This window comes from Poecilia latipinna, unplaced genomic scaffold, assembly GCF_001443285.1.
Source record: "Poecilia latipinna isolate Pla-1442-1.1 unplaced genomic scaffold, P_latipinna-1.0 Scaffold27, whole genome shotgun sequence".
Classification (NCBI taxonomy): domain Eukaryota; kingdom Metazoa; phylum Chordata; class Actinopteri; order Cyprinodontiformes; family Poeciliidae; genus Poecilia; species Poecilia latipinna.
In genome coordinates, this window is record NW_015112643.1 from 95,260 (window position 1) to 106,690 (window position 11,431).

The 11,431-nt window shown below is 36.6% G+C and overlaps 1 protein-coding gene across 3 annotated transcripts in view; it reads left to right on the forward strand.

Annotated features, from left to right (window-relative positions):
- Window positions 1-9,127: 9,127 nt before the first annotated feature.
- The window catches only part of st18 (ST18 C2H2C-type zinc finger transcription factor), a 58,143-nt gene continuing 55,839 nt past the window's right edge, over window positions 9,128-11,431 (forward strand). Inside the window, exons 1-2 of one of the 3 annotated variants that reach the window (XM_015038836.1) lie at window positions 9,128-9,233; window positions 10,308-10,482. In XM_015038836.1, the coding sequence (XP_014894322.1) occupies window positions 9,180-9,233; window positions 10,308-10,482 (229 nt within the window). In that variant the 5' untranslated portion in view covers window positions 9,128-9,179. Of the gene's footprint in view, window positions 9,270-10,307; window positions 10,483-11,431 lie in introns of all 3 variants that reach the window. The other 2 variants (XM_015038830.1, XM_015038822.1) reach the window with 2 other exon arrangements.

Sequence of the window (11,431 nt, forward strand, 5' to 3'; positions counted from 1 at the left end):
TTGTTTCCTCCTTTTATTGTTTCTTCATATTTTAAAAGCGTTTTCCTCCTAACAAAGGAGAAGGGGGTAAAATTAGAAGAAAAAAAAAAACGTTTGGTAGGCAGACTGTTAGGTTTTTTTTTTTTTACTTGGCTGTAATCAAAATTGCTTTTATGTCTGGAAAATTAACGTCTTATTTGACATGTGACATTCGAAACGAAAAAAAAAAAAGAGCCTCTTTTTGTGTAATTAGTGCATAGCCTGTATAATAATGCCATTAGAATTTTCTGGGCATTCAGGAAATTGATGTAAAAAAAAAAAAACGCACAATGTAGTGCGCTCATTTGATTGAGCATTTTTTGATTTTGTGGAAACATAAATGTTGGCACGCTGCTGCAGGAAACAGACTTCAAAAAGGCTTCATATCGTGGCCCAAGAACGATGCGGCCCTCATGGAGAAGGAAGCCCACCAACATCACTTTCCCAGTTCACAGCGGGGAGCATAGCAGCTCGCCGTCGAGCGCTCTCTACCATGTGGGTCTAGGGGTGTTTTAACAATGTTTAGCTCTATTTTCTCCATTTAGCATAAGCCTGTTGTCACATTTGGATGGCTCCTTCATAAATTGATGGTGTGATTCCTACAATTTCGGGACAGGCCTGAACGACAAAATATGCAACACAACATTCGATACCGAGGTGGCTGGCAAGCAGCAACCATGTGCACTGGACAGGCTCTTAGTGTAAATGTTTACAACCCCCCACTGAGCTCAGTGCTGCTGGGAGTCAGACTCCTCAGGCTGAATGAGATTTAACGTTGCCATGTGTAGTCTGGAGCTACTTCTATTAAAACTGCCTGTGTGACTTCCTTTTTCCAACAGCTGACCACTTATTTACATTACTGAAACATTTAGTTTTAAACGTGCACACACGGAATATGTGTAATGTTTTTGTTTTTGCTTTTCAACTGGCGGCATTGGTGTCAACACCTTATTCTTGGGGATTTTTTATGAAACTTTTTATTTAAATAAAATTCGTCATGTTTTCAGAGTTTTCTGAAAGGAGGCAAAATATAAAATAAATATATAGTAGTAAGTAAGTAAGAATAAAAATTTTTGTTGAAGTCTCACCCATAAACGTTCACTCATCTCTTGCACAGGCACACACGGTAAATTAAAATATTTTCCTATGAGGCACGTACGTCCGATTGAAAGTACCGTTTGAAAATAACCTTTTAGCAGGTTCTTTTCATCAAGGCCAGATGTCCGGATTAAAAATGTTGTTTTGTTTACTGCTCAGATGTTATATTGCAATATTAAATGATTGTGTTTCATTTATACAGTAAGAGAAGAATAATAAAAGTTTGAAAAGCCTTTGCGTAAGTAATCTGTATGTTTTAATTAGTGGAACAAATGAACTTTTCAAGAATATTCTAAATTATTGAATATGACTGTATGTTATGCATGTGTGTCCACCAGCAGACAAGTTACAGAAAAAGGTAACTGCAGACATTTTTTTTTACCTACTTATGAAGACTACCAATAAACCATTCATGTATTTTTATTGTTTAGGTATCTTGTTTTAGGATCTAATATATTTGATGAATAATTAAATATTGTCCAGAATTATTATTATTATTATTATTATTATTATTATTATTATTATTATTATTTTATTTTTATTTTCCATGATTAACTTGAACAATGTGTCACAATATTACTTTAGCATATAAGTAAGTGTACAGAATGAAATTATGGACATATAATGTAATTAAAAAAAAAGATTGAAAATTTAAATTCATTTAATCATTTTCTAGTTAATTTACTTAGATATTATTTATATCTGTATCATGAAAATTTATATATTTAAAAATCTTTTAATAGGACAGTTGGCATGGGAATGAATTAAATAATCAATAAAAATTATTAAATAAACTTAAATATGATCTCAGAACTGATTGTATCACCCTCTTATGAATATAATTCTATACAAAAGCTGAATATTTTGTCAGCATTAAAAATTAAGATGCATGAACTATATTTTAAACAAAAGCAGATCTATCACAAATTTATGTGCAGTTCTTAACTAGATTTTATAACTAAAACTGAGTTATAATACAATCTAAACATTAAAAAAACAGAATGTTGTCTTTAAATGCATTTTCAAATAAAATGTAAAATAAAAACAATTTTGCTGTGTTATCAAAAGGGAGATGGTCCAAATGTCCATGTACTTTTTCAGGATTCTTGAAGTCACAGTTGCAGCAGAAAAGTATTTTATTGCGTAACTCCTTTGGTTAAAAATGTTTTAACTTTAATCATCCAGAAGAACTACAAAAGAAGCGTATTGCCTTTCTAAAACTCAGTTCTTAAAATATACTTTCCAAACCACTTGTCAGTGACATTAAAACTGACTTCAAAGAGGAAGTAACATTAAACATACCTGAATATGTATTTAAAAGTGACCAAATGCTGACAAATGCATGAAAATACAGTTTTTGAAGAAGTTTTGAGAATAAAAAAAACACTTTTAAAAGAAACCCTAACAGTCTTGGCAATTTATAATGAAGGAAATCTTTTTGTCTCTGAAAGTAGTTTATAGTCTAATAGCTCGATTGCGGTTTACTGTTTTTTAACTTACCACCCATGACACATACACACTCAGACACACGCGCATAGAAATATATATGTACTGTACAGTATTTAAATAATGAACTTTAAATATTGGTCAGATTTTGTGCTATATTTGGGGAAAAGGTTAGAAAACACACTAGGTATTGTCATTGGTTACATCAATAAATACTAGACTTCAATGCGTGTTCAATAAAATGAAAGAATTCTGCTATTTCAAAGTGAAGAACATTTTCTGCGTATTTCTATATTCTTATCACAGTTGCAGCAACCATGTCTTTTCCACACATTTATGAAAAACTACTAAATAACACAACACTGACTTCTTATCAACACGGTTTAATGTGAAATCCGAACATTGATTCCAAGAAGGAAGTCACCTGAAGTTTTCTCCTTTTTTATTTTCATTTATTTATTCATTTATTGTCTGGAGATGAGCAGATTTATCACAAACATACTTTACAGTATTATGACAGGTATTCTCAGGCAGCTTTCAGACACCTCCAGATGAAACACAAAGACACAATGAAAAGCCTTCTCTTTGCTTGTCAACGCCTCCTGAAGGCACTAAATTAAGATTTAGATGAGTAAATGCGAAATTCAAAAACGATGTCAGACTATTTGCAGAGATTCTCTTCCAGTCTGAGATGGTGGCCTTTGTCGCTGATAAATTCTCCGTTTGAAGATAATGCACAAGTTGCATTCGATATTCCAGTATCAGCGGCCGTATTTGCAGATAGATGGCACCGCAAATAAACAAGCATTATTCGCGGTGTAAATATATGCATGAACTTCAAATGATGGATAAATGAAAAAATAAATAGGAAAGCCTTAACATAACAGTTATATTTTTGAAATCTAAATGGAGCGAGTGTGTTGAAGAAGAGCCAGGAGGCATTAAGGCTGAAACTGCAAACCAAGGAGTAAATCGACTTAATGCCATCACATTTCCACCCCATTCATGCCTAAGAAAAGGGTTCGGGAAAGAGATTAGGTTATATATCTGCTGTCAGGGACTGAAGAGACCAAGTGGAGAACTTCACCTAAACAGAGCGATGATCAAACAGACATGCTTTAACAGACATGCTTCATAATCTCATCCGTTATTGTCCCCCCACCCCCCTCCTCGCTGCCTCGACTACAGGTTCAGTGGCAAATCTGAGACAGGGGCAGATTAAATGTGTGATGAAATGTCTGAGAAATATGTGAGAATGCGCAATGTAAGAACGGTTGATTTTCTACCCACATGACGAACATAATCGCTATTAGTAACACATATCTACATAAATATGATAATTCAAAATTTAGACACATTCATTGGGTTCAGATTGGAAATCGGAACCATCTGATGGCATAGTTTTATGGATAATTACTGCCACAGAGATAATGCAGCATGTGAAAGGAAAGCTTTGAGGTATCTCCACTCGCTGGGGAAGAGAGAGTGCGTAGGTTTCAGTTGTGCATCTGAGCTGTACCCAAAAGGCAAATGTGTGGAAAGTTTGGTGACAAGCATCCAGGCGTGCGGTTAACAAGATTGCATCTGGTGAGTAGAAAGTGGAGGATATAGTCTCTACTGTGCGCTTAAAGAGCAAATTATTTTCACATTAAGTTCAATGGCGTCAGTAATCCGCCCAAATATAGACAGAACTATTTCATTTCCAGTGGAAAAATAATTATTCAAATACCCTGTAGTGCAAATCCCCTTAATTTAGTGCATGACACAGTTTTTGATTCCCCACCACAGAACAAAACAGAGAAGAATCCCAGCAAACATTAAAATCTGTTGTTTTATTTGGTAATCTGGCTGCTTACTGACAAGAAAATAATCAATACAAATAGTTCTGAACTGTCTGAAAATAGACAGGCGATTTAAACTGTAACTAACAGCCATGCATTTTCCAGCTGCATTGCAGTGTTGAGGAAATGACACCAGCTTTGATGGGCTGTATAGCTTTTGAGATGAGCCTCTTTATGCCGCTTGCAGTTCCATTATGGCTTTGTTCGAAAGCTTGTTTACCTGCTGATAACATACACTGGTGGATTCAGGAGCACCGATCCAAAATCTGCTGCCAAAGTCACTCAAGTCTCATTGTACTGCAGGAGGGGAAGAATGAAATGTTTATGCGGAGGGGAATGCAAATGCTAAATGTGAAATCAAACTATGGGACCAATAAGGGATCAGAACAACTTTGCCAGGTTTTATTTTTAGCCCGGTTGCAAGGCTCGCTTTGTGGAACACTCTTCACTTTAGCCTCTGTGCATCCGCGGCGCTTTGGTTCTTCCCTCAGACGTGGAAACGCTATTCGAGCAAACGCTAAAACTGTGCGATTATTTCTAAAAACGGGTTCAGCACAACAATCTTCCATCGAGCTTTTGGATTAGACAAAAAAGATCCAAAGTGACTGAAGGCAGCCTGAAAACGTACCTGTTTTTCTGTGATAACGCTTGATATCAAATCACCAGCAGATCAAAAACTGGTCATCCAGTCTCTTTATTATACATCACTGAAATATTTTTGGATTTCGCTGTTAGGGAAAAAAAAAAAAAAGGAAAAAAAAAATCTATGGTCTCAGGTCAGAGGAATCTCCCTTTAGTTTGCATATTAAAGGGGATTCGATAGACCCCTGTTAGCCACGCATCCCCGTGCAGGCAGGTCTCCAGGGGGCCAGCACGGCCCCACAGACGGGAAACTAGGGGGCCAGGTGACCCTGTCTCTGAGGTTAGCAGGAAACACTAAAGAGGGATGGGCAGGGAGCTGAGGAGCCACTGAGTGCGACTGTGCAAGGCTGGTGATGGCAGCTGTCAATGGTTTGGAAGGAGAAGCAGACAGATTGTGCGTTCTGTTGGTGCAGCCAGTTCGCCACCTGGCAGGCTTTTCCTTGTTAGAACTTCTTGCTGTTTCTGTTCTCATCAGAGGAATGATTTTCCTCTTATCCTCTGTGTTCAGGGGAAGTTAAATTTGTTAAAATGTTTAATAATGTTTAGTTAAATTGTACATACAAAGAGCGTTCTGTGCGATGCATCGAACTGCTGCTACTTTTGCAATGCCTCCCGGAAGCTATAAGCAAGGTATGCAGGCATATATTTTTCTTTTTGCCTAATTAACTACAGTGAATAATCAAATCAATTTAGACATGTGAATCCCTTTGTAAGCTGGAGCCCTGCATTACATTAGCTATGAGTTCTATAAGAATAATAGTGTTTTTGAAGGGGTAGGATTTGCTTAAAAAAAAAAAAAAAAATCTGTAACTTTCCAATCCCATCATAGCCATAAATACTGCTCTATGTTGTTCAGTTGTTATGAAAAAACGCAAGCAGAAAGCATGAACAGCTTAAAAGTACATTTCAAAAATCACATTTGGCAGTCAGTCCTTGTTCCAACAGGATTAAAAAAAAAAGTCTTTCATTTGATATAAATATATGCAAAGAGAGTGGTGTGGTGATCTGGGTGCCAGAGGTGGCGCTTTACTCTGGATATTCTGGCTTGGGCCTGTAAGGGACATAAATTAACATGAATTAACACATGCATGCAATAAGAAAATAATTAATTCAAGTTATCAGTCACCTTTTCCATTCCAGGAATCTGATTGACAAGATAAAGTAATGTGCAAACTGCTTTTCAAAGCTAACAGCCTGGAGCACCCCTCCTATTAGTTAGTCATTCCCTCAGTATCACACCCGGAATCTGTCATTTCACAATTTTCTCCTTATAATGCATATGTGCTGCTCTCACCACTCCACTACAGCAACTGCTATCTAACAAGTTGACACAGAGAATGATACAATTCACGTCCAGTATTCAGTTCCATATACAGCAAGCATCTGAGGCAGACGGGTCAAGAATATGGTACATTCTGTTCCCTCTCAAAATTGCTTTTTAGGACTCTCAGGGAGATGGTTAAACATCCCATTTTATCCTCTGAATACAACAGAAGAGTCTAAAAGATATGAAACTCTTGATTTTAGCTGGTTGTCCTGAAATTGTGCAATGCTATCCTTAATAAGATTTAACTCGGTCTAGTTATTTGAGATATTTGTGCTATTTCTAAAAGTCACCACCGGCACCTTCTGCACCCCCCACTAAAGACGTATAAACAGCCTTACAATACATTCATTTTTATGTCAGTGGCACTTAAATATATAGAAGAATCCAACCTTAACTAGAACTGAACTGCATTTATTCTTTAGGAAAAATATTCACCGTTGCTACAAATATTAGCACCCCTTAAAAATTTGGTTAAAATAATTTAAAAAAAAACTAAGTAATTTTAATAATTTAGGTACTTTAAATACATATTCCACAACCTTCTGTTTCTTTGGGGAACAAACATATAAAACCTTTCAAAATAGGAAACACTAAAGAACATCAACTGAGGCAGATGAGTGCTGATAGTAATAAGGTATAAAATGTTTACAAAAAAATAGCTACTCGAATATACTTGTCCATATTTACAGACTAAGCATTTAACAAACCCATTAAAACAAGTGAAAGTGTGATAAACATCCTTTATAAGGACCTCAAGTTTATCTGACCATCCGTACCAAAACAGACAGTAAAAAAAAAATAAATAAAAAATAAAAAAATCTCCAAACCTGCAGGAAAGAGTGACATCTTCAGGTCAGTTACTCAAAAGAGTTTCCCCCTTAGAATATTTTACACATCTTTGCAAGTGGTACCAATAATTTTGAAGCATGCTAATAATAATGAGACCACCTTAATTTAGCTACAAAGGTCCATTAAGACACAGCATCTCTCCCCCGAATAACTCGTCGTCAAATGGCAGCACAGCTAGAGAACTCAAAACATGTTTTTGTTTTCGAAGCTTAAAAATATGAAATACAAATCCTTCACCTACTTGAATCAATCCCTGTAAGAGACTAAATAAAACAATTGTTTCTTTAAGAAGACCATTTGGAAATGTGAACAGAGTGTTTCAGGCTTAATCATTTCAAAATATGGGGCAACAAAAGAGAGAGTTTTACCAAAACTCAGCTAACATTATTAGTGCATTTGAATTGGCTCTGGTATCATAAGTACCAGTCTGGTATGTGAAAAGATCTGAAATATAAGTAGGTGAATTACCTAACAAGTGAAAAATACCCTATGTCCTATACCTTATGTCCCTATATACCCTCTGCATCAAAGTAGTTATTCATTTACTCAATAAAAATAATGTCCACACATACCTGAAATTTATTTATTTATTTATTTATTTATTTATTTATTTATTTATTTATTTATTTATTCTATGTCTATTATTATTCCTTGACACTGGTTCCAAATGTTGGGTTTAAACATCTCACGGGGAGGGAGTGTCTATTCTGAGTTTGGACACAAACCTTTTGTGCAAGCACTTGTTTTGCCAAGTTTCAGTGCTTCACAGAGATACAGCAGGTAGAAACAGAGGTGTGAGTATAGCAATCTTTTGGTTTATTTTCATGGATTGGCATGATTTTATGTAAACACGTTGCTTCTTTCTTAGATATACCAAGCTGTTCGGTGTGTGCAGATCATTTGTTGTTAAATGTTTTCATGTTCTAGCGGTGTTACCTGCATTGGATGGAAAGTTGGATGCTATCAACAGTGTTGGAGTAACTAAAAACCGAAACATACATGTATTAATTACTGGTACGCCTATATATGAGGAGCAAATAAACTGAGCTTTCAGACTATGTGTGAGGTTGTGGATGGAGAGTCTGTAACAACAGTCATGCAACAGCAAACAAAAGACTAATTACATTTAATGGACAGTGTAGGGGCAACCAGATAAACACAAATAAAATTCACATGGCACAATATGTCATCGGCAAAACATTAGCTGAATCAACTTATTTACTAAATGATCATCAGTGTATGGTGCACAGCATGTTTTGTATCCCAGTTATTATTTTTCACCAATTTATGACAACAGTCCTCCTATATCTAATATTCAATAACAGATGATAAAAAAAAATGTAGTCGTCAGCTCAAAACTAACATTGAAGTCAGTTTTTAAGTCGGTGCACAATTCACCTTGATGCAATTTGTCGGACTAGCTGGTTTGGCTTCTTCATGTGAACCAGTTAGCTTAGATAGTGGAAAGTGAGCTATTTTCTATTCAGCTGGAACAATAAAAAAAAATAGGTTTCAGTTATTGTAAAGTACCTATGTGTGTTTTTATGGTTCAACATTAAACCGACTAAGAAGACTGAGGTAGGAAAGGCTTTAATTCAAAGCAGCAGACATGTCTGATGTTGTGCATAAATGGGATAAAAATGCTCTAGAAGAGGACAGAGTGCACAAAAGTTGTTCTGTTGCCTGAATGTGGTGTCAGCCGGTCCCAGTCCCTGCGGCTCTCACCGCGTTACTGTTCAGGCCTGACGGGAAGCTGACTGCAGCTCAGGACATGGCCTCGTTTGTTCACGGCTCCCCCACCACCCCCCTTCACTCTCCAGCCCTACCCCTGTGAAAAGAGTTATGCTGTCTGTTTTGAATGGACAGCGTTTTTCTTTGTGTGGCCGATCAAAACAGAGGGCAAAGTTAGTCAGCAAGTTGCATAGCTTCTGCATTCTGGTTCTTCAAGCCTCTTTTGTATGAAGTTTAGCACAATGTTTTACACTGTGTTTGACCTGAATGGCATGTTGGAGGTAGGAGCTCTTTTCCAAACTACAAAACAGAAAGAGGTAGAAAGTGGTTTTCTTTTCTTATCTGATTAAACTAAGTCAGGATTTTATGGTATGGTGAAATAAATGTAATGGCAAAACGTGCGGTGAGGGGGCATTGGGGGACAGAGGGGGGGAGGGGGGGTAAAAGTCTTGGCTATAATGTATAATGCAGAAAATTACAAAGTGCAGGATTTCTGAAATATTTATATGCTTTTATCTGATCTATTTCCTAACCACAAGGTATTTGCCTGAGAATTCCTGGCACTTTTCATATTACCTGAAGGCAAATGGTGTATAGATTTATACAAGTTATTTACAACAACAGCCAAGCCATTCCTCTGGAAACTAGGCTGCAGATCAAAGGATTGTTTTGATCTCTACTTAGCATATTTGTTTAACCTAGCCAGTGATTCTGAAAAGTGCACAAGCTTTTTGGTGATATGCAGAGCACCCTTTATCCGTCTTTTTCTTCTGTTAGCTGCGGATTTAAGTACTTTCTGTATTTAGGAGACAACTGGATTTGCCAGCTTTTGAAATTTAGTTGCCCACTGCTAGCAGTCTTGGCACTCAGAAATAGATAACTAGGTATGTTCCTCTGCTAATCCTGATCGGCCTTGTAATAGTATTTGTGGACTGTAGAGCACTCAATTAGGGCATAATGTGCTATTTTTATTTCCTTTAAGTTGGATTAAATGTGAAAACATGTTTGTTTGTTTTTTTTTTGTTTTTTTCTGTTTCCATCTACTATGTACTGTGTTTTTGTACTTTGCAAAGTATTGTTTTATACACTTTCAATCAGGACGAGTCTCTCAGCACTGAATTGAAAAATGTCAGGAGAGGAAAACAATGTCCAAGCGCTCTCTAACAAAAACATGCCAGGGCAATCAGGAAATTTTCTGGAATGCTTAAGAGAATGCATATGCACACAATGCCCTAATTCTCTTTTACTTTGGGTTTGGGAAAGATGAGCCCAGGTTTACTGAGAGCCAAAAAAGGGGGCAGATGGCTCACAAGAGGGATAAACCTGGGAAGTCATGCTGTAAATGTGTTTTACAGAAAACAATGAAAGGAGCGGACAAAGCGATTGTGGCAAAGTCCTTTGGAAAATGGAAAAGCAGCTCTCTAAGGTCCAGGACCATGGAGAAGCCGGATGAGCCTTCTGAGGAGAGTAAGGAGGCGAACCTTTCCAACTGCACCTGTGAAGACCCCCAACTCGCCAAGAAATCAGTTGGTAAAGAGTACCTTATTTCTTATTTCGAGTTTGGCCAAACTACCGAATCACCTGGCTTTTTTTTATTTTTTTTTTATTGTGACAATTTTAATTATTACTGTGTTGAGTTGTTTTGCTTTTTTATTTTTTTATTTTTTGCTTTGACTCTTTGGCCCGCCATATCCGGTGAACAAACAAACCACATTGTTGGGCAGGAGAATTCCTTTTGAGGGAAAGTGTGTCTCCGATGATACAGTGTTGCCAGAAAAAGACAAAGCGAAAAATAGCAAACACAAAAACAGTCACAGGTGCATGGGAAAAAGAGAGGAGCGAGTGAATGGTCACTGCGGTCCCCAGGAGGTCTTTCAGTGTTAGCCAGTGCGGTGGGTGGACTTCTGACAAGGACGCTGGTTTGCAGCCAGGTGGAGTGTGTAACTGAGAATGTTCCTGTTTATTCCTTTCACATGCTAATGTGGCTCCTGTGCGACTTAGAAGCAGCAAAAAAGTTTTTCTTGGAGCGAACATTTTTGTTGCTCTTGTATCACAGCAGTGGTCTGATTCAAAGACTCAGCACTCCTTTTTATATGGGTTTGGGATCGTGCCAGGGAGAGAGAGATACACTATAACTGTGGTGTACAGAAAGGCATTGAAATGCATTGGTTGAATATTTGAAAAGTGCAAACAGGTGCAACCATTTAACCTTCCCAACAATATCATAGAATAATTAGTTAAAAGTATAATTAAAGGAGCTGGAGTTTATTCCAGAGGCATTTTACTGGCACATGATACAGAATATATCTTATGTGCTCAAGAGAACCACAAAATAAAACCAGAAAAAAAACTGAATATACTGAATAACTGAAAAACTGAATACATACATATATATATATATATATATATATATATATATATATATATATATATATATATATATATATATATATATATATATATATATATATATATATAT